We start from the raw sequence: 23,559 nt of genomic DNA, 5'->3' as shown, positions 1-23,559 counted from the left end.
GGGCCCTGTTCGCGGTAGCAGGTTAATGCTGTTGTTCAGCGATGGCGAGTTATGGTATCATCGCTGCCTGCTTCACCAGTCAGCACCTAGACAGGCTACAAGCTCATATTTGCTACTTCTAGAGGCAAGGGAAGGGGCAACTTTTGCATTTGAGGCCGGTGGGGTCCTGCAATTCAGCCCCAACATCCAACCTGGGAGTCACTTTTGCCCTAGCCCAAACACGGGGTCTCCTGCTGCCTCGGCTGCACCCCCCCCGTGCCAATACCCACACTTTCCACACATCTCCGGGGGCTCCCATTGCTCTGCCCTCACCCACCAACACCACCTCCCACAATGGCAACCCCCGAAGTGTAGGAGGTCTGTTGGCGATAAAGAAAATCTCTCCCATATCCAAAACTAGGAAGGTGGGGAACAGCAGAAAACGCATGCAAATGACTGCAAATAACTGCGTAGCCCAGAGATACTGCACTGGCAGGGCTGAAAGGCGGGGTAAGACGGGGGACTGCCATTCACCGTCTTCCCTGAAGTCAAGGTTATAGGAAAAATGATTCCAGGTGACAGTAACGGCGAGGACTTTGCAGTGATGCGTCTCCTTTTCGGGGGCTCGACGCCCCCTGCCGTGCCCGGTCCGCCCCTCTGAGCCCCGGGAAGTGGCGAGAGAGCTGGAGTCCGGCTGCAGGGCGGTGGGATTTCCGAGCCGCCAGCTGCTCAGGCACTAATCTTGTTTTTCCCTGGGGCTCCTGCGAGTCTGGGCGGTATCCATGGCAACAACCCAGTTGTGCAGCCAGTCAGAGCATCACTCGCGGCCAGAAACGTGCCACCGCGGGCTACAGGTCAGTGCCGCTTCCACCTTTGCTGGGGCACGGGCTGCTGCTAACGGACGACGACACAATAAAGGCACAGTGCTGGGCGTTGGGGGAAAGACCAGCCCCGCTGAGGGTCAGTTAGCGGGAGCAAGGTGGCTAGTTATGCTGACCTCCGGGCACAGGCTGGAGAGGGACACTGGGCTTGGCACAGCTCTTGCTTTCAGCGAGAGGGGGCCCAGACCTGAAGCCTGGACTGAGAGCCCGTCGGATTTGGCCCCGGATCCGCATTTCACCAGTAGGATCCAGCTCTGGCCCTGAACGCAATGGTCACTCCAAGCACCGATAGAGGGACCTTAGGAGCACGTAGCCATGGATAACGGTGAATGTCCGGCCACATCAGACCGTTTTGGCTGACCGTGTATTTAGCTTGAGGCTGCAGGGCTGATGTAGCAGGATGCTGTTTCTGCTCCCTCCTTCCTTAGACTGGCACGGCTAAGGCACTGGGCACATCTACATGAGACATTTACTGCGGGACGGCCTAATTAGCTCTACAGTAGTCTCAACACCTGCAAGTGCAGCTCTATTAGGCCGCCAGAAACAAATCAACTCCACCGCAGGTTGGTGCTTGTACATACAAGTACCGTCCTGTGGCAGTGCTCTTCAGTGCGCAGCAACGTACAGGTAGATGCCGATGGGTCTGGCAGGGGCAGGAGGGTGCTTCAGTGCAGGCAGCCCCACGCTGGGGCACCCTCATGCCCCAGCCAGCCCCTCTGCACATACTGAGATGGGTCCGAGCGGCCCTGGGCTAGCAGGCTGACCCCCTGGGTCCCATGCCGGCTAGGGCTGCTCCGACCCAGCTCAATGCGCCGCATTCACCAGGCGACGTGAAGACGTGGCACCTGGGAGCGATGAACTCCAGTGCAATATGAGCTGGAGTTTATTGCTCCATGTTAATAGCACATGTAGATGCACCCACCATGTCCCACAGGGGCTTGAGTGGCTGACAAGTAAGACCACAGCCCTCAACAGTCATAACTCCAAGGGACTTTTGGGTTGAGAAGAAAGTCCTGATGAGGTGGTGCCCGCCACAAAGTGAGGTGCAAAGCAGGACACACAGACAGCAAACTCAAGTGGCGAGGGGTATAATGAAAGGAGTTCTGCATTAATTAATTAATTCGGAATGAATGCATCAAACCCATTGCTCTCCTTACCTAGTTGGTGGCACACCGAGTGTGCCCATAGACACCTGCGGATTTCAAGCTATCTAGTTTCCAGAACGCATCCCAGTCTGTCGTTCTGGGGGGATGGAGCAGTTCTTCTCCCAGGCTTGCAATCCAAGCCATGCTGCGTTTGAGCCAGTGTCCTAGGAGCCTGAAGACATCGTCCAAAGTGAAAACAAAACAGACAGGGAAGACCTAGTCCTGCCTGCGATGTTGCTTAAGGCTCCCGAGGGATGGCGGCGCGAAGGGGACTCGTCATCCATTTTGAGAATGATCCTTCCCCATCTTGCTCGTTAACTCTCCTCCGTGAGAGCAGCTCTAACGAGGGCCTTGCGCGGGGAGGGGCAGAGCGTCTGTGCTGCACATCCCCAGCAGTGGCTCCATAGTCTTGGAACATCAAACAAGAGCCCTCCAGGCGGCAGTGCTCCCAATTAGACAGCCGCATGGCCGGGGCGGCGAAGTCACTCCCTAGGGTGTCGATTCCAATTAAGACATGGAGGTCAAGACCGGCTGGTCGCAGTGTTTTCTGACCCCCACAGCATTGCTGTTCCCTCCAGAGAGGAATCTGCTTTGATGTGAAGCAATTAGCTTGATTCCACAGAGGGGACTTGTTGCAAGCAGGTTGTTTAAAGATGAAATAGCGGCTGAATGTGTCTATGGGGGTGGATGGGGCATAGCGGCCTTGGTGCAAGAACGCGTCTCCTCTTCTGCAAACTTCTGCCCAGTCCTGTCTGGGGACTGGCCCAGGTCATGGCAGGAGCAGTTAAATACCCAACAGGGCACACGCTGGGGAACTTGTGCCCTGGAAGGGAACTGAACTCATGATTTAGAGGCTTTCTCCCTGCCCCCCTTATGGCCCTATTATCCAAGGTTCATTGACGCTACATGCCTCTTGCTGCCTCTTCACACCCCACTGCTTTTCCTAATTCTGGTCTTCCCTGGAGCAGCGAGTGACAATTACGCTAAGATCCCCTCCCAAGAGACTAGGCCGAGTCCACCAGGCTGGGTGATTTAAGCTAGTGTTTGAAACCAGGACCTCAGAGACCACAGGAGGCCCAGCTCCCCAAACTCCCTGCCCTAGTCCATTCACAACTACAGTAACCTGCCTGTGTACGAAGGATGCACACAAAAGTCCTGTTTCCCTGAACCCAGATGGGATCAAATAGCCATTTCTCCCAAGCTTTTTTGTAGCCATCGGGTGGCCAAAAAGCTCTCTGACTTGGCTCAGATTCACACATGCTATAAGTACTTTTCCTAGGTGCCTTTGGGACTTCTTTGCCGCCTTCTCTTTCTGGAGGTGCCGCTGCTACTTCTCAGCCACACACACAAACGCCCTGAAGCAATCAAATCGATCTTGCTGCACCCGGATGCTGGGAAATCTTTGGACCACAGGGCCCAGCCCAGATCCTGACTTCCAAGTGTCCTTGGTTTCACCTATTACTAAACAAAGGGGCACTAAATCCCTCATTTGGCCTGAATGGAAGGCTCCCGCACCCCATCAGGTCGTGGGAGGTGGTGTGACTGCCCAGCCCCTGGCATAGCCGTAACTATAAATTGTGCCTGTGAAGTGAGGTGGGGATAAAGCTCTTCCCTTACAAGCTAGGGCAGTGAATTATTCATGAGCCAGTTTCCTGGCCTTCAGATGAACTCTAACACTAGGTCAGCTACCTTTTTTCCCTCTCCTTCTCCAGGGGCTGAGCCCATGCGGGACCTCTGAAGGCAATTTGATCAGCAGACAGTGCCTTTCAGGCATCTGCCAAAGAGTTCAAGCGCGGGACTCCTCCAGCTGCCCAGATGTGTAGACTCACAGGCTGTCAAGCGGTAAGCTGCACTTGGCCGGCTGGCCTATAGCTGGTCTCGGGAAGAGTTTGATCCCAGCCCCCAAAGGACCCTAGGAAATCCCTTCCAGGTTGCTTTGGTATGCAGGAGGTTGCATCCAGGGAACACCCAGGTTGGATGGAAGTGCTCTCTTGCCACCCGACAAGGTGATGCTGAGGAGTCTTCAAATGGCAAAGGAGAATGAGGACATCAGCCTTGCCTGTACATGCTGTGGGAAGGGGTCCCTTCTTTTTCTATTCCTGGAGGGGAAAAAAACCCCCCTCCAGCATCTATAAGGATGCTGTTACTCAAATTATGGCTGCTTCCAGCAGCAGCAACCGCAACCACGAGTTTGCAATGGGGTTGTTTAAGCCAGTACTCATTTCTTCCCATTGCTAGGCAGAGAGGAGATGGCTTTGTAAAGGCCTTTGCAGTTTCGTAACAAGCCACTCTGGCAGCGACTGACCTGCCTGCGGTAACCCAAAGCAGGGCAGGGGACACCTGGGGCATTACCCAAAATTATTCTAGTGATGCAGAGATCCTCTAGCAGTGCTGAGACATCCCAATGGGATTGAGCGAGGACATGAACAGAAGGAAATGACTCGCGGCCCCGAGGAGAGCGAGGGAAGGTTGGGGCGGTTTGAAAGATGTGATTTCTCTTGATACCAACCAAATGATGGAAACCTTACCCATTTCGAGTTCCTCATCGTCGGTCCTTTCCTTTTCTGCCTCTTGATTGGCTATATGAGGCTCTGCCCCTCTCTTCTGATTGGGCAGCGGTAAGTTGCCATTCGGCATCGCTTGCTCAGGCCGGGTGTCAAAGCGAAGGCTCTTTGGATAATTATGCACTTGTTCTTCATCCATTTGGGCATTCACTTTGTTGACGATGTCCTGCCAGCTGCAGTGAAGTAAGAACAAAAAAAGAGAACAGCCCTTACAGCAGTAAGCCCCAGAGATATTTCAAGATGGCATTTCATAACCTAAGTGCAAGCAGGGAAAACTCCAACCGCATGCAAACCCCTGCCTAATTGCACATCTTTGGCAAAAGTAGCAGATTTCATTAGTGGTCCCTGCCAGCTGCATGAAACAGAACAATTAATATGCTGCATAACAGCAGAATAAATTATGCGTCATAAATGCAAAGTATTATTATTAGAACTGCTTTAATCTCTCATTCATGCGCTGCAATTTTATCTGTCCGGAAACAACAATATTTTCTCCCACTCTAAATTGCTACGTATTCATACCTCACACAAATGAGAAGACAAAGTTCCCTTCTGGAAACGTTATCAATCAAAAGTCCTCTTTCTGCTTAGCACAACAGTAATGGCACTCCTGCCATAGCCTAGAAAACTTGGCCCAAACCCTGAAACATCATTACTGAAAGCTGTAGAGGTTTGAATTGTGCATGTAGAAAGCCTCCCTGCCATCCCCTCACTCCCAGTAAAAATAAGCATTATTGCAATATAGCACAGATGTTCTGCTTCTGGGCAGGGGTTAATAAGATTTCTTTGTTGCAGTAACCGGCATGGATGCTGTCATGAAACTCCATCTGTAGATCCTTTTGGGGGATCTGTCTCTCCTACAGCCCAAATCTGTGACCTGGTTCAATGATCAAGCTAAAAACAATTATCCACGCTGCCCTGTCTCTGAGAGAAAAGGCAAGCCCTCCTGAGCAGCCACGAGCTGCTCCAGGAGATTTCTTCTTCTCCATCACGCTTTACACAGGTTCCTGTTTCCAGCCGTACTTAGGCCGACCTTGTATCTCCTTCCCTGCTTGCACAACAAGTGGTTTAGAGGGTATTAACAATGACCAGCAACAGAACAGGTACCAAATGCAATGCTCTTCTTCAATTCAGTATTCATTCTCACCCATCAGGTATCTCCACAATCTCACAAACCTCTTTTGGACATCCATCATCACAGCCTGTCCCTACAACTGTGCATTACAGCTGCACAGAAGTGAGTTGTGGGGAGGTGGAGGTCACGGGGTGGGCAAGGCATAGGTGGATCTGCCATTAAAAAGCTTGGGGCCAGTGCACACAACTCCTTCCACTTCACTGGTTTAAAGAAGCCAGCAAACTGCTACCACGCAAGGTTTTAGCCAGGAAAACAGCACTTGACTTCCACTTTGGCTTCTCCCAAGAGAGGAACAATTAAAATGTACAGATGCATCCAGAATTCATCTGGAATTTGATGGTCTAATCTGACCTCTGAACTAGCTCCTTATGTTGGAAAAGCAGCATTTTTTTTGCCTTCATACCAGTTTTAATATATATTTTGGCACTGGTATCTCCAGAAGAATGTCAGTGTGATGTTCTCCTCCATTTCACAAGCATTATCCCAGGTAAACAGCAGTTTTCTTTGATGACTGCTTTGATGATATCTTAAAGTTAGAGCCATTCAGAGGGAATACACCTTTCTATGTATGAGTGATCATATATGATCATTCTGTCACCATGAGTCAAATACCCTTAGTTCTGTCTACAGGAGTCCGCTGACCTTCTTGGCTGGGCATGTGTAATCAGGGAAAATCCAGTTCATCTTTTCTCCAAGTTAGTTGGGTTTCTTAAGTCTTTCCATCACAGCGGCCTTGGTGGAGTGCAGGGAGCAGGGCTCCTCTGTGCCATGTGCTGTCCAGACACAGAGTCTGAAGAGAAAGTGAGGCTGGAGGACAGGAATGGAGACGGTCTCCATCAGAGCACGGGCGACAACTCCAAACAGACTCCAGCTGCCTCCCTGCTGGCTTTCCTAGCTCCAGACTTAACAGGAGCAACCTCTTCTTTGTTTCAGCAAAGTAAGTGGATGTGGCCATTCAGAGACTTTCAGGCAGGAGAGACGCGGTGTAAGAAGGTGCTGAGTTTGCAGAGTCGTTTCGTGGTTGAGGGATGGGACGGGCAGGAAGCTCTTTTCCCTGTGCAGAATGCTTCTTCTGCTAACTGATCTCCAGAGAGCTCCACATCGATTGCAAGCCTTTCTGAGGGGGGACCATACTTCTGCTGTGTGTGCAGGGTCCCTCTCCAGCACTGGAGCTACTCAGCACGACAGCAAGACAGATAATAATGATCCAGGGCATAATCTGGAGGTCGAAGCCACATCTCTGCAAGGAATCCTTCTCTCTCTGCAAGTGATTCCAGAGCATGGAACAACTGCTGCGTACAGAGAAGCCCTTTGCACTTAACATATAAAAACTGTAACCCCTAAGGGGCAGGGAATTTTAATATTAAGGCTCCAACTAAGCCCAGGAGTTTAAATTTCTTGTCCAGCTAGGCCAAGGCCCAGCTAAACTGATATTTACTTACTACATTAAGCAAATCAATAGAAAGCAGCTAACTTCAAGGGAGGAAAAAGGACAACATCCATATGCTTCTTAGAGTCCATGTTCCAAGTGTGCAAGACTTTTCAGAGAGGCACCCCTTGCTGCCATGCTGGCGACCTAGACCAAGCACCAACTCCATCCACGAGAGGGAACAAAATCCCCCTTGAGAAGAGGGTGGGAAATCCAGGGTGCAGACATTCATTCCAGCCCTGGAAGCAAAGCCAGAAGTTGCCTACCGCTCCTAGTGTGCCGTATAACCTTGATGGTAACAGACCTTCAGCTTTTTCCCCCCCGACTGCTCCCACAGTGCTTGGCAGATTACTGATTAATTAGGAGAAAACATGAGTGGGCCTCAGCTTTAATACATAGCTTAATGCTTCTAAATAGAGGAGCTGGAAGGATCCCCAAACCGCCCTGCTGCTGAAGACGTCTGGCCCCTATTACGTTGTATTCCTTCAGCTGGCTCAACCCCACATTATTTCATCTATTTAAATTGCCCACTGCAGGGGGAGGGAATGTCTGGCGTAAGTTCCCACAAAATACCTCCCTGCTGTTTCTTCCAGCTCAGATTAACTCCAGGACCTGAACCCTACTCAAATAACTCCTCCTCAGTGCATACACCTATCCCATGATGCTGAGCTGCTGGCCATACGAAGACCAGAAGAGTCCTGCACATGGTGCCTTGTTGCCTTCTTTAACATGGAAGCCAAACTCATACAGACGATGCATCCCAGTATGCAATCCTACCTCTGGACAGACGCAGCCTTCTGCTCGAATCGAGACACAGTGTTGTGCATTGCAGCCTCTAGGCTGGGGTGGGCAAAATGCGGCCCAGGGGGCCAGATGCGGCCTGCCATGGTTTTTCTATCTGGCCTGCGAGGCCCTTAAAAAATTTAGAAAATTAATATTCATCTGCCCTGGGCTGCCTGTCATGCGGCCCATGATGGCTTGCCAAAACTCAGTAAGAGGCCCTCTACCCGAAATAATTGCCTGCCCCTGGACTAGGCACAGCTCAGGTCCAGGAGGAGCACAGCTTACTGGGACCTGCAATCTCCATTGGTAGTATCTTTCTATAAAGGATGATGCTGAACAAGAGGAAAGAGGTCAGGGGGCCAGTCTCGAGAGAGGCCTGTGGCCAGGCTTGTTCTACACACCAAAAGTAGAGACCAGTTCTGCGGTACCAACCTTTGCATTTGCACGTGTTTGTTCCCCGCCGAAGGGCGGTTCTCGGGAGTCTGCGCCTTCTCCAGCGTGGATGGGCGTTTCGGATCGGGTGCTCCCCCACCAGGAGGCTGGTTCTCCTCATTTTTTCTCCCCGGACTGCCCATCCCCACCTTCTGATCCTGCAGAGAGGAAAAACATTCAGCAGACCCGTACACTTCCTCTGTGCTGTTCAGCTCTCACAGTGCCCCTTGAATTTGGCAGCCTCGGGTTTTTAGGTCATAACATTTTTCCGCAGTAAATGCTAGGATACAACTTACGGCACAGGCTGAGATGCAAACCCCAGCCAGCCAGGCATCCTTATTCTGAGCATAGGAAAGTCAATCCTTTCCCATACAGCGAAGAAGAAATCTCTCTCTTTGGTGGCCTACATGAAATGCATTTTGCCTTGTTCAGAAAGTGTCCATGTAGCAAAGAGCAACACGATGGCCACACCGTAAAATAAGGGAAAAATCAAGGCCCCAAAGCACTACAATTATACAGTAATTTTGCTTTTCACTATGTGATTAATGCTAATTCATCCTCACAACCCCCTGGCAGGTAGAAAGGCTTTTATTATCCCCAGGGGAGACATGAAGGACCACAGGGAATGAAAAAGTTACACACACACAGCCAAGAACAGAGCCCGTTGTCCTGAGTCTGAGGCCAGGGCAAGGACCATGGGATCTTCCTTCTGAGCATGCGCAGGAGGCTTTTACTCCCAATTCAAAGTCTCCCGAGGGGGGTCTGGCTCTGTCACGGACCTGCGGCGAAGCATGAAGCCAGCACATAACGAAGGGAACTCAAGCCTTACTGTCCCCAACACCAGCTGGAAAACGGAGGTGGTAACACTGCACCCCTCAATGCCATCTCAGTGTGTGGTTGGGAGAATAAATTCATCACAGCCACAGAACAGGGCAGGAAAGCCTGGGCAGGAAGGCACTAGGAAAGGCAAGTCATACAAATGAAAGGGAAAAGCAGGGGATACAATAAGAATTTATCCACTTATTCCCTTCTGACTGGCTGATATTACTGCCAGGCTCCGCTTGCTCCACAGCACAGGAATTGACTTGTCGCTGAGCCCCTGGCATTGCCTGAGCCCAGTCCAAAGAAGCCTGGTGGGCTTCAGCTCTGGCCTCAACCCATCTCTGGAGGGTGACCAGAGTTACAAGGGATTGCATAAGGGAACCGGTTAATGGAGACTGCCAGCCCCTCTCCAGATTGCCTGCCAGCCCTTAGGGAGGGGGGAATCAATAACAAGACAGGGCAATCTCAAGCATTTTGGAGTCATGGCCCCTTCCTAGGCTTGTAATGCTGTTATGTAGCCCTGGGATTCCCCAGGAGGGACAGTAGAGTAGCCATGCTTTGGGTCAGACCCTTTTCCACCAAGGAGGTGTGCAAGTCTCCCAGCATAGTCATGTTGCACCCTGCTCGAGGCCCTGGAAAACTGTTAATGCAAGAGGCGGGTGGGGTGGATCCATGCTGCTTCTTGTGACTCTTCCCAGTCCAAGGTAATGGCATTTTACAGGAACAGATCTATTAACGGGTTTTCAGGGACCTGAACAGGGTGGACCAGGGTGTGGCCCCGACCACCTCAGACAGTGGGGAGCTCTTGACTTTCCCTTCTCTTTTCCCATTCCCTTCCTCTCGTACCTACACCATGCACCCACCAGGGCCTGCCTGCTGCTGGGTGAGGGTGGCTGGTCTACAGCACAATGGGGAATGGACACAACCCGGTCATAAGATCATAGAAAATGAGGGTTGGAAGGGACCTCAAAGCAGGACCAGCCCCAACTAGATCATCCCAGCCAAGGCTTTGTCTAGCCAGGTCTTAAAAACCTCCAAGGATGGAGAGTCCGCAACCGCCCTAGGTAGCCAGTGCTTTACTACCCTCCTAGTAAGAATTTTTTTCCTAATATACAACCTAAACTTCCCTTGCTGCAACTTGAGCCCATTGCTCCTTGTTCGGTCATCTGCCCCCACCGAGAACAATCCACCTCCATCCTTTCTGGAGCCGCCCTGCAGGGAGTTGAAGGCTGCTATTAAATCTCCCCGTCTTCTCTTTTCTGGACTAAATAAGCCCAGATCCCTCAGCCCCTCCTCAGAAGTCATGTCCTCCCAGCCCCTGAACCATTTTCATCGCCCTCCACCGGACTCTCCAGTTTGTCCACATCTTTTCTGTACTGGGGGGCCCAAAACTGCATTTAGTCCTAGTGGGTTGTCAGCAGCCTGTGAAGGAGAAGATGTAAGTACCTCCCCAAGGCCAGCTTCCTGCAGAGCAAGCCAGAGAAGGATTAAACTTTCCCCTTTGCTTCTGTGTTGGCTTGGAGAGGAGGAATGAAACAATCAGACGTGGAAACAAACTGCTGTTGGAATAAAGGCAGGGAACTCCTCTCAGGCCCAAGAGAAACAGAAGTGCTGGGGTTGCCGGCAATGGATATGGGTGGAGCCATCTTTGTGGAGCAGCATATCATCTAGTGACAAGGCCTTTTGACTCCTGATGAAATATGAAGTGCGTGCTAATATTATGGGAAAGCATCACACCCAAAAACAGAGCGGCTCAAGGCTTCTCACAGCTTGCTACCGACGGCAGGCAACAGACCAAATTTAGCACTACCGCAAATGCATCTCCCAGGAGGAGAGTCTCCACGCAACCCGTCTCCATCACACTGAACAAGTGGATTCTCGATCAGGGCTGCTGGATGCAGACAGACCCTGTGTTTCTTCCCAGTTTACTAGCACGGCCTGTGCTGACCAGCATCACCGGCCCCACGTAAATCCCAGCCTGTATCACACGGTCACTGAACAAAGTGCGGGCTGTGCTGTACTCACAGGGCTGCCGTTCTGCACGCTGTTCACCGTGCGTGTGAAGCGGATGACATGGCTGGCCCTGTGCCCCTGTGGCCAGGCAGGCATGGCGGCTGGAGGCGGGTTGGCCTCCCGTAGCGGAGATGGGTGGGTGAAGAGCACGTTGCCTGGAGGTCGAGGACCATCACTGTGCAAGGTCTGGCTCTGGGGCAAAGTCCCCTTGCCCTGGCTCCTGATACCAGAAGCTTGTGCTCCCACGGGGCTCCCAGCCGAGCGCTTGTCCTGATCCAAAGGGCTCAGTGATACTTTAGCGTCCTACAAAGTGGCATCAGCGAAGAGCAGGGGGAATCAACTGCAGCCAACCAACCCCAAACCAGGTGTTGGACCCCACATCCCCCCGCAGCACCCAACCTCTACGCACCCACCCCCACTGCTGGGCACCCCACCTTCTGCCTCGCAAGCTGCAACGGGCTGCTGCCTGGCACCACGGGCTGCTCTTTCAGTGCCTGGAGCGACTGTTGCCCCTTTGCAGCTCCGACTTCCTTGAAACTGGGCATCTTCTGTAGCGCTTCCTTGAGTTGCCTGAACTCCTCCATCTGGGTCTGCAGAGAGAAGCATGGTGCAAATAAAAATGCAGGCAACAAGGGGTTAATACATCCCTGCTGGGAACCTGCAGCCCTGCCAGAGCCCTCCCCTCTGCTCTGGGCTGGGGCTTCAAATGGATGCCTGACCAGGTCCCAGCACTGCAGCAGGGAGAGGAGGGGGGTGGGGAGAGGGACTCTACCAAGGGGAGCAGCCGCTGCCCCCTCCCCAAGGCGGGCAGCCCCTGCCCGAGTCAATTCCTTGCCTGTTGCACTGTCCCTCATCTCCAACCACTCCTATCCCCAGGGCCAGCCATTCTGGGGCTCTCCAGGCATTATCCACATTTCATCCCAGAAGCACGTATTGCAGAGTCAGCCCTGGCTGAGCCTCATCCCGCTCCTGCGTTCTGCGAAGCCAGCCCCTTTCCCACGCGCCCCCTTCTCTAGATCAGGTCGGCTCTGTTTTCCAGGGAGCCATTTCTCGGTGGACGTGTTCATCTCACAGGGGCTCACACAATCACTGGCTTAATTTCACTCGACAATTCAATTTGCTTCACCAGGAGAATGAAAATGGATTTCCCCGGACAAACACAACCCCCTCCTCTCTGCTCCAAGCTTATCAGCTCATTTCCTTGCTTTCCCCCTCTCAAAAGCAAAAGGGCTTGAAAAAGCCTTTCCCAGGAAGGGCTGGAGGCTCCTCTCTGGTTTATTTGCAGGGCCACGGGACAGCGGGTGCAGGAAAGAAAGGCAGCTTTTCTCATCTGGCTGCTGAGGCATGTAGAAATGGCCCAAGCTGGGCAGTGGGGCAGACGGCTGGGGAGCCTTTGAGCAAGAGGCAGCAGCAAAGTCCTTGGGCTCATTGTTTCCTCCTCCCTCCTTGCCATTTTACTTTGTTCTGACCTCCGCCCTTCCTTCACAGCAAACATACAAAAACAGAGAAACTAAAATACAGCAAGTGAGCAATGAAAGTCAGGATGGGTGGGGGGAACTGCTCCGGAGACACAAGGCCTCGGCCCCACTGGTAGGAGAAGGGTGACTTTACTACCACAAAACCAGGAAGATTTCATCCTAATACGCATCTCCTGCAGCGTGAGGTTACGTGACCCAGGACGCTACAGGAAGGGGCCTGCTGTCAAGCAGGGCAGCCCCCATCCATGATTCCTGCGTTCAGGTCCAGGTTGGTCTCTGGACCGTTGTACAAATCCCTTCGTCTCTCTGGGCCATTGGACACCTGAGTGAGAGCTGCTCAAGGCTCACACCACTGCCAGCTGGGACAGGCGTGTACAGTGCTGTGTGGGTCCTTAGATAACAAGGGTGCCCCACAGAGGCACCTCTTTGCAAATGTCTGCCTGGATGGATTGGCGTCGCTATGGGCTTGCGTGGTGTAGACTGGCAGATTGCAAAAAGCTGCTGGACCGATACAGGGGCAGGGAATCCTGTTGGCCACCTGCTTGCACAACTGAAACCCTGGCCACAGGAAAACTTAATTCATTGCCATGCATGTATTCCTTACGGTGCAGGCTTCATGCGACTGCCAAGGCTGACTAGGAAGCAAGGATTTTGTGTTGCTAAAAATGCTGCAGTTTTAATATTGTTTGGTTTTTTTCCCCTGTTTTTTCAGCTGCAGGAAGAATAATAATCATAGAAAATTAGGATTGGAAGGGACCTCAGGAAGTCACATCTAGTCCAAACCCCTGCTCAAAGCAGGACCAGCCCCAGCTAGATCATCCCAGCCAGGGCTTTCCAGAGTCGGGCCTTAAAAGCCTCCAAGGATGGAGACTCTGCCACCTCTCTGGGTAACCTGTTTCAGTGCTTCACCACCCCCGCAGTGAGAAAGCATTTCCTAATATGTAAACTAAACTTTCCTAGCTGCAACTTGAGACCATTGCTGCTTGTTCTGTCATACTACTACTACGACTAAATAAGAATAAACCCCTCAAGCTCTTTGCAAATGCTTTATAGTGAGGAAAAACCAGGGGGAGTAGCCTCTCTCTCCCTGGGACCTCCACATTCAAGCACGTGGGGAATGGTCGTGATCTTCTTGCTTGCGTTGCTCTAATATATCCTGCACGGACTCCATGAAAGATCAATTGAAAGGAGAATAATTCCTGACTGATCCTGCGTTTTGCGCCCAAGTGCACACGCTCTCAGCACTTAGCAAGCCAGACGCGAATCCTTCACGCTCGACGGTGAGCGGATGACTCAGGGAGGCGGGCGACAGGACTTCTCAGACAGCTCAGCTGGACAAGACTACCACCACCCGACAGCTCTGCAAGGGCTTGGACGAGATAAGCTGCCTCAGTCTCAGTCTGTCCCAAACAATCCTCAAGACCCAGCCAGAGCCGAGTGCCCCGCGGACACACCTCAGCAAGGCAGCTGGGTTCCCAGCAAGTCTCGGAGGCCGGCAACACGAAGAGTCAGACAGTCGAGATGAGCACCTGTCCAGTGGGAAAAAAAATCACTCAACCGCCTCCCAGAGTCCCTAACTAGACGTCACTTGAGGCACCGAACAGCCATCTCACGGCAGCTGCTTTGAGACACAGTAAGCTGGGCTTGAACTTGCCACTGGAGACAAGCATTTCCTACCCTTGGTGAGTGCCACAATCCCCAGGGTCTCCCAGGCCCTCCCTGAAGCAACTGCAGAGCAGAGAAGACCAGGACACAGGAGCGATGAAGACAAAAAGCAACCCCAGTCCCCTCCATCCCTTGGAGCTCAAGGCATCCCGCTCAGGGAAGCCAGCAGCTGTCAGCAGCATCCAGCCGCAAGCTCCTCACTGCCCAGCTTTCCCACAGTGGAGGAGAGGGGTTGACAGCAGCCTGTTAATTAGCGAAAGGAAAAGCTAATCCAGGCAGTGACATGACTTTTAAGGAAATATATTTACAAAGCTGTTGGAGCCTGGCTCGGTGCCGGGGCCTCAGATGGACACTTCAGCCATGGATTTCTCCCCCTCCGCGCTCCTCTCTTCCCTTCCCTCTGTAAGCTGCAGCGTCCCAGCTGCAGCGGGGTAGGCCAAGTGCCTCGCTGTCTGCTAACGAGGTCCCACGGCGGAGCCCAGGGGCTCCCGCCGCGTGCAGGAATGTAGGGGCTGCGTCGGGGCGGGAGTGGGATCGCAAGCGCCGTGCCAGGAAAGCCTCATGCTTCTCATCCTCTTTACTCTAAAGCCAGCACTGCTTCCTTCTCTGCCCCCCGGCCTCCAAAACGAACCCCCCGCCACAGCACTTTGCTCACAGAACAAGGACATCTTGTTTGTGCAGCTCTTAGGGCCCCTTTCAAGGCCCCTTCTGCACAGCAAGAGGCCACGGGGAGCAGCTTTTTTACATCTCCCTGTGCCCATTTGCATTCCCAAGTGAGTCCCTCTCAAACAGGCAGGACACCTCTGCCCTGCGATTCATTTCTGCAATGTTCTGGCCATGGGCAAACGGTGACTGAGCATCGCTTGGGACAGCAGTGTCCTTGAGATCTGGGTAGAAGGACGCTCTCCGATTACTGCCTGAGGAAGTCTGTCCTTGGAAAGGTTACTACTTCATGACGCCTTGCATGCGCAGAGGCTGCTGCATCTCCCATTTCTGGGCCAGGCCTGATGCTCAAATATGTCTGCTGGTCCCGAAAGTACCTGTGCTGCAACAAGACCAGCAGCTTTGTAACCATCTCACCCCCAGGAGCCCAGAGGCCACCTGTATTTATTATTTTTTGCATTATGATAGGACTTCCCAAGACCTAATAGGGGTCACTTCACCCCATCTCCTGCTGGGAAAGGCGTTATACCTTTGTTTGCCACGCACATGCCCAAAATGCTTCTTGCGCCCAGTGCCAGTGCAGCCCATGCCATCAGAGCAGGGATTCGGATGACAACACCATGCTGCTCCAGCACATCACAACAAGCAGAGTCCCAAGCCCCGTGGGTAAGCATCAAGAAGCTAAGCAGAACAACCAGATCCCTAGGTTCATCGTTTCACAACTGGCCAGCACCTTCTAAAAGTCCTTCTTAATGCTAGTGGGTCTAACAGCCATCAAGCCACTCCAGAGACTTCATTGGCCGTGCTTAGTGACCGACCTCCTATTTAGTGACAGACCGTAGCCCCATCTCTCTCCCAAACTCAACAGAGGATCCTGGATCTGCTCCTTCCCAAAGACAAGGACCACTTGGGCCCATGGCTTTGCTCTCAATTGCAACAGCAGGATTGTCTTGGGACTTGTTTAGGCCCAGATATAGTGAGGTCCCAGGCTGGCACAATCTTTGATCTCTGTGTTAATTTTGGAGTTTGGAGGGACACTGTTCAATGCTGGACCTGCTCAGTGATACAGGGATTGGAGGAGACCAAGCACCAGGCCTTCAGAAAGCCCATCTAGAAGCACAGGCTGCAAAGCTGCTTCCTTTCCAAAGGACTCCAGATAGTTTTGAATGGATCATACAAGATCCCACACTCCAAAATAAGGAGAGCAGGGTGCTGGGGTTAAAAAGGCAGGTAGACACCCTCTGGACACTTCTGCTATGGGATGGCTTGCCTCAGACATGCACTTCACCTGAAACTGAGAAAACACATGCTACCAAGACTTTGGGGCTAGAACAAAAAGACAGAAAACCAAGCTGCAGTCGGCCAGAACGAACCCAGGGCTGGTAAGGGATCCTGTATGGACACAAAGCAGACCCAGTATGGACTGCATCCTTCCTACCTGCCTCCCACCAAGGGGCCTCGGCCTTCAGTCAGCTACTTGGCTGGGCGCTGCGGAGAGTTGTTTGCAGTGTGAATCTGCAAACAGCGTTGGGATCCACCATGCTGCGGCTCTGCAGCTGGGAAGCCAACCATGGGCAGCAAGAAAGACCAGCTTGTGGCGAGCTCCCTCATTTCACAACCCTTTTCAGGTCCCAGAGGAGCTGCGGCTGCCTCTGAAAGGGTGGCCGTGCTGCTAGAGTCTGTGTGGGCAGCGGTGCCGAGACCATTGTAGTCCGAACAAAAAAGCGCAGCCGAGGAAATGGAACGGAAAACGCCCCCGGGGCCCGTCAGGAACCGTCTGCTCAACAACGTTACAATGAATGATGACTACAATAAGTGCCCATTTTGTGACTGATTTCTATCCAGGCACAGCCAGCTCTTAAGTGCTGGGAACGACAGCGGCTTTCTGCCAGTTAGTGACTAACTAGCTTGGGGGATGCTGGGGGTGCTCAGAGGGGGTCCCCATCCTGGACATTCAAGCCAGTCAGTCTTCCCCATTCAGAAACCTGCCTGGCTCAGGGCAGAAGCAGGCCCCAGTCTGGGGAGGCGACGGGCAAACTCAGCATGGCGCGTTGACCCCACCATGGGAGATGCTCCAGAGCCCAGGTGGTGCAGGCCTGTCCCCTCTGGGGGGTTGTCCCAGCTCGTTCCCATGATGGGGCTCCCATTGCTTGAAGGCAGAGGTGACTCCCCTATGGGCCACGCTGAGTTTCCCTGGGGTCGGATCCATCCAGCTTCCCCCCCGTATCATTCCCCAAGCCGTTCCCTCTCCCTCCAGTGTTTGAATAGATCAAGCAAGACCGGTCTCCATCCCTTCCACAGCCCCTTTGCCCACATTACCAAAGAAAGCGACTGACCCCGGTCAGAGTCCTGGGCTTAAACCACTAGCAGTGAAAAAGCCAAGGGAAAACCCCAGGGTTGTGCGATTCCAGCTAAGCCAGGCTCCTCGCCTCACCTCAGCTGGCTGCTCAGCATTGCTGCCAACTGAAGGTCATGGCTGAGCCTGTTTTTGACTACCTCCGGCTGGTTTCTTAAGCACGAGGCCAGCGATCTCCCATGCAGCTTCCTCACACTGGCCGATTGGCTCAAAGCAGGTTATAAATGCTGTTTGCCTGAATCCAAGATCCGGCACTGCACTGAAGCCACCATGCAAGTCCTCCCCCTCCCCGAGACAGGGTCTCTTTCTAACTTCTCTCCCATTACCTGTGCATTCAGGAGCTGAGAATGGACTTCTTGGTGGGCCTTGCGAAGCAGCTTGCTCTCCTCTCTGAGTTTAAAGACTGTATCTGCAAGAGAAGGAGAACTTGGACTGACACGTTTCTTTTAGTAAGCACCGCATCTTCTTTGCTTTCCACTCTTCCCTACAGAGATGCCAGGGCTCACAGAGCATTGGCAATAGCAGGCGGCATGAACCAAGGGCTTCCTTAATGTCCTCTCAATCAGGAGCCACTACCCCCATCAGCTTCTCCCATTAGTCCAAGAAACCTAAATACCAGAGGTTGTCACTGTTCAGTGCTCTTTGCTATCACTGAAAATGTGCATCTCAGGATAAGAGTAATTCTCCCCTTATTTGCGGCCCTGCTTTTCTCCTGCCTCTTAACGGAAGGCAAGAAGAGATGCATAGCAAGGAGGTAGCTTGCTGGAAGGAGGTAGCTTCAGGGGCCATCCACAACAGAGGTCTGTTTAGCCTGAAGCATGCAGAGCAAGTGCAGAACAAATTAGACTGCAAAGTTCAACAGCCTGTCTCTAGCTCTGGGAGAGGACCAGCTGCTTTAAAGGAGGCTGCGAGAAAGCAATTACAGGATGCTTTGCTCTGCGGAAAGTTTCTTCACATCTTTTTAGTGCCAGGGTCACAGGCCTTTCAAACTCTTTGTACCCTTAGTGCATGAATGGCCAGACACACAGCTACATTATGCTCCACTGCACAGAGTACAAGACGGACTCTGGTGCCCCGAGTAAAGAAACAAACTGCATCAAAAGGGCACCAGCCATATTTTGGGCTCTGCCAAAAGCTTTATTAAAGCACTGCTTGACCACAAACAGACCTCACTATGTCCTGGCATGACATGGAGCAGTGCTTTCAGTCCCGGCAGTCACTGCATGGTAGGCTGAACTGCACAGGAGATCACAGGGGTGTCTCACGACAAGGGTGCGTCCATTCACATCGTGTGTCACCAGAGTGGGGAAGTTTGCAGTGACATTTGGCTACTCTACTTCCTTCTACTACCTAAGGGAAGGCAGCCAAAGCTACCTCTGCACTGCGTACATGTGCTGGCCCCAAGTCTAGAAGCATAACTAGGCTAGTTGCATTGAGTTATGCCTGGCATCAGCAGCAGGGAAAACACAGACCTCGGCTTCAGCACAGGCTGCATAAGCCGGCCTGAGGCCAGAGTACTGATGTGGGCAGCAAGCCCATGCGCTCCTGGCTCTTCTGCTGTTGTACATGAGCTAGCCGGATGGTAGCTAGCTTAGGCACGTCCATGCTGTGATCCTACTACAAGAGCAGCAGTGCATCTTCAAGAGAGCTCCTGTGATCCAGAGCCGACTGCCTGGTGCTCTCCCGAGATGATTCTGCTGCAATGAAAATCTCTCATGGAAGATGTGGAGAATCACAAGACAGATGGCCCTAGAGACCCACTGCAAACCCAGGACTTCAAGATGCAGCCTAGGGCTCTCCAGCCCTCAACCTCCCAAGCCCTCCTGTGCATCTCCACAGGGCATGGAAAAAGCAAGCCATGCTGAAGTCACCAGGACTTTCCCTACTGACTCCAACAGGCCCAGGATGTCACTTGATGTCCTTTTTTGGATCATTTCCCTGGTGTGAGCTCAATTTGCAGGGACCACTGAAGCTAGAGGGTAGCAGCACGTGCAGAAAGGATCTGAACTGCCTGCAGCGGAGTGCAGATTTGGGGGGCTGCAAGCTGCATTGCTGGGGGCAGATCTGGGATGAATAAAGGTCAAAATCTTATGCAAGGGAGGCAATAAATAGCAGGGATTGTAAAGATCAGACTGTGCCTGGAGATGTGTTGAGAGACGGACATCCCCAGCAGACCCCAGGACACTCAAGGTGATTAGTAAGCCTTGGAGATCTTTACCCAAACACTGCCCCTGCCCTCCAGAGATTGCAAAGGTGTCACCACCAAATGAACTATATGATCCATCCACAGTCCTAGGAAACCCAGAAACACTAGAGCAGAGTGATCAGGATCATACCCACTAGCACCAGTTGCTGGAAACCCTCCTTGCTCTGGCCCCTGGGCCTGCTCTCAAGTATCTCTGACCCCAGAAGAATTTTTGTCAAGTAACCCCAGTACAAATTCCTTAGTCTCAAGTCCCACTGCAGAAATGCCCCTGCTGGTCTGCGGCTGCTTCTGTTTTCCCACAGTCTCATCTTTGGAAGAGATGCCCCTCACACCCCACCTCCCCCATCAACAGGACGCAGGCAGCGCGCCCCGAGCCCCAGCAAAGAACACGACAGTAGCTCCTGCAGCCTTCCCCTTCCCTTCCCTTCCCTGCAGTCTTCCTCAGACTGTGCAGCTCTTTCATGCACCATGCTTCCAACACCTGCTTCATCACAGGAGATTTAGAAGCTAGCTCAGAGTTAAAAACACAGAAGGGATGTGCTACCAAGTGAACCAGCCACCTGGGAAGACGGACAGCAAATATCAATATCTCCGGCTTCTTCCCCCTCCCTCCGTTCTCCTCCAAGCACTTTTCTAATCTTTGTTCCCCTTTCCCTTTGACAGAGCTCATTTTCATTCCGTGTTTTAAGCTGGGGAGAGGGCTGCAAATTTCACAGCGAGAGACAAAATCAGATACTCGTGCAATCTACTTGACTAGCTTGTCATCAGAGCTGTTTTTCCACCCAGCAACATTAATCAGATATTTGGCTCAGCTGATTCTGCAGAACAGAGACATCAGCAGCTTTCCCTCTCCCAGACCTGATCGAGGGGCTGGAAACAAACCTTCAAATCCTGGAGACCTAATTAAGAACTGAACTAAACAGAAAAGTTCTCTGGGAAGGAAAGGGATTGGCAGGCTCTATGGTGATTTTGCTGTTGAGAGTGTTTTAAGTAAATGTACTCTGCAAGGTAAAAAGGGAGCACTTAATAAACTCAGCAATTTGGACTTTAAAACATGCAGGCCCTGAGATCTCTGCAGTAAGAGGAATTATTTCATGACAAAGGCTTTTACTGGGAAGTGATACATTTCCTTTTAAACATAAAGCCAGGCACCCAAATGCTGCAGTGGTGTATTAATGCAGCCAAAAGGGCCTCTGGCTAGTTTAGTTTCTTTCTCCTCTCTGAAAGGAGCAAAAGGGAGTGGCAGTACGATCTCAGGGGCAAAGCACTGGATTGGAGACCCCAGCTCTACTCTTGACCCTACCATGGACTCATTGTGTGATCTCGAGCGAGTGATTTCCCTCCCAGCTCTCTGTTCACCTTGTCTGTTTAGTTGGTATGTTCGTCAAGGAGTGTGCCTGACTCCGAGTATATACGCACCTGGCGCAAGGGGGCCCTGGCCTCAGCTGGATCTCTTGGAACGACTTGAAATACAATATGCCAAGCCTGCAGTCATCTGCCAGCATTAAGTCAGGCTTTTAAAATAGCATTCGCTTTCACAGTCTTAGGTGCTTTCACTGATCAAAGAGTGCTCAATACATTTAAAACCAAAGCAACCTGAAGCTCCTGTCCTCTAGTTAATTGAACCGCTGGATCAATCAGGGGCCAAGCTGCTGCCCCAGGGGCTGAGATGAAAGAAGCTCCATGTCTGTGGAGCACAGGAGGTCCACCACCATTTCTAAGCCACGGGAACATCTCTAAGCCACAGCCCAAGGTGACTGGTTAGCTATGGTTTAACAAAGGCTCAGGATGCCCCTAGAACCTCAGCTTTATTAGTGCAGAGTTTTCACCTTGATAGTGGCTCAAACATTAATCAAGCAGCGAATGTTAAATGGAAGAAGCTGGTCCCAGGCAGAACATCTCTTTTATCGGCGCCAGCGCCCCATGCACAGACTCCACTCAAATGGACCGTTTCATGACAGTTTGCTGAATCTAAGGTACTTGTTCTGATCCTGCACCCTCTCACAGTCTCGAGGGTACCTTTCCTCCGCAGTATGCCACGAGGTAGTGAATGTGACTGTCTCCCAAGTCAGAGCCAGGAAGCTGACATACAGAGAGAATAAGTGCCTCACCTAAGGTCACCCAGAAGCTTGTGGCAGAGCAGATGCCCCAAATCCCAGGCTGGAGCATCCTTCCTCTAGAAGCCAAGTTTCCATCCTGCCCCGAGACTGAGCAAGGGACGCCTCAGTTGCACGGAGAGTTATACAGCGTATGACCTGCGAGTACCAAGCTCAGCCAGAGTGGCTGCTCAGACAGCTGACAGCAAAGCAAGAGGCCCAAGGTCAGAAACATGAGAATAAAACCTCGAGGGCTTGGCCCTGGCTTAGAAGGTCCCAGTGAAGTGAACACACAGGCACTGCTCAGAGAGGACATGGGTGCACCTGGGGAGACAGGCCCCGAGAATCCGAGCTAACCTCTTTCTAAGACAGAAATTTCAGAGATTTCTTTCCAGGATGACATGTGAGCCACTTTCAGAGAGGAGAAGCTCCGGCTCTGTGAATGGTGCAGGCCTTGGACTCTCAGCCAAGTTGACCCAAGGACAGTGATGGCGCGACTCTCGCACATGGAAACCCAAATGCATTTCATAACTCAGAGCCAAGCTTCCCATCACGCCCTTCCCCCAGGGCCCTCCCAGCCCTGCACTCACCCTGCAAGTTTGTGACTTCATTCTCCTTCTCGCGTTGCAGCTGCGAGTATTTCTGGTTGTGGGTCTCCAGCACCTTGCGATGCTCCAGTTTCAAGCTGTTGTGTTGCAGCTGCAAGTCAAGCAGCTGCTTTTTGACATCTTCATGTTGGTTCTGGGGAGGAGAAGAAACACAAAAGGTGTGGGTGCCACAGTAAGAAGGGTGGGGGAACAGGACCCATGGGGGACTTCTTCCCCAAGCACTGGGAGCACACAGGTTTCCAGTTCCACCTCCAAAACGCCTCTCCAACACACAGAACCCACTCAGCTTCACCCCAGCACCCCCAAACCCTCTCTGGCACACAGCAAGAGTTCTGTCTGGACTTCAGCAAGGCCTCTGACACCATCTCCCACCCCATCCTCATTAAAAAACGAGGCGACTGTGGCACTGATGCCTACACAGTCAGATGGATTGCAGATTGGCTGACGGGTCGCACTCAGAGGGTGGTGGATGGGTCATATTCGACCTGGGGGGAAGTGGGGAGCGGAGTCCCCCAGGGCTCGGTCCTTGGGCCCACGCTGTTCAATCTCTTTATCAGCGATTTGGACGACAGGGTGAAAAGCAACCTGTTTAAATTTGCTGATGATACCAAAACGTGGGGGCAGGTGAGCACGCTAGTAGGGAGGAAAAGACTGCAGCAAAACCTGGCTAGGTTACAGGGGTGGGCTAACAAAAACAGGATGCGTTTCAATACTGACAAGTGCAGGGTGCTGTACGTGGGCAGTAGTAACCAGCAGCACACGTATAAGATGGGAAACTCCCTTCTTGAGAGCACGGAGGCAGAAAGGGATCTTGCAGTCATTACTGACTCCAAGATGAACGTGGGCCGACAATGCGAGGTCACGGTTGGCAGGGCTAACCGGACCTTGTGCATCCACAGGTGCATCTCAAGCAGCGCCAAGGAGGTGATCCTCCCCCTCTGTGCGGCACTGGTCAGGCCGCAGCTGGAGTACTGCGTCCAGGTCTGGGCGCCGCACTTCAGGAGGGATGTGGACAGCATGGAGAGGGTCCAGAGGAGGCCACCTGCATGATCTGGGGACAGCAGGGCAGGCCCTACAATGAGAGACTGCAGGACCTGAACCTGTTCAGCCTTCACAAGCGAAGGCTGAGGGGGACCTGGTGACTGTCTATAAACTCACTAGGGGGGACCACAAGGGTTTGGGAGAGACCTTGTTTCCCCGAGCTCCCCCAGCATAACAAGGAATAACGCCCACAAGTTGTTGGAGAGGAGGTTTAGATTATACATCCGTAAGAACTACTTCACGGTCAGGGCGGCTAGGATCTG

General features: G+C 52.4%; 1 protein-coding gene across 4 annotated transcripts in view; it reads right to left on the bottom strand.

Moving 5' to 3' along the window:
* Positions 1 to 23,559, bottom strand: part of LOC109314399 (Golgi integral membrane protein 4-like) — a 62,618-nt gene that overhangs the window by 7,342 nt on the left and 31,717 nt on the right. For 2 of the 4 annotated variants that reach the window (XM_019541560.1, XM_019541558.1), the window contains exons 5-10: positions 22,238 to 22,388; positions 17,672 to 17,754; positions 11,618 to 11,773; positions 11,196 to 11,486; positions 8,349 to 8,506; positions 4,534 to 4,742 (exon numbers count right to left, since the gene is read on the bottom strand). In XM_019541560.1, the coding sequence (XP_019397105.1) occupies positions 4,534 to 4,742; positions 8,349 to 8,506; positions 11,196 to 11,486; positions 11,618 to 11,773; positions 17,672 to 17,754; positions 22,238 to 22,388 (1,048 nt within the window). The remainder of the gene's footprint in view (positions 1 to 4,533; positions 4,743 to 8,348; positions 8,507 to 11,195; positions 11,487 to 11,617; positions 11,774 to 17,671; positions 17,755 to 22,237; positions 22,389 to 23,559) is intronic. The other 2 variants (XM_019541559.1, XM_019541561.1) reach the window with 2 other exon arrangements.

The sequence above is a fragment of the Crocodylus porosus genome, unplaced genomic scaffold, assembly GCF_001723895.1.
Source record: "Crocodylus porosus isolate Cpor-Errol unplaced genomic scaffold, CroPor_comp1, whole genome shotgun sequence".
NCBI classification, from domain to species: domain Eukaryota; kingdom Metazoa; phylum Chordata; order Crocodylia; family Crocodylidae; genus Crocodylus; species Crocodylus porosus.
This window is presented reverse-complemented; position numbering and strand designations above follow the sequence as displayed.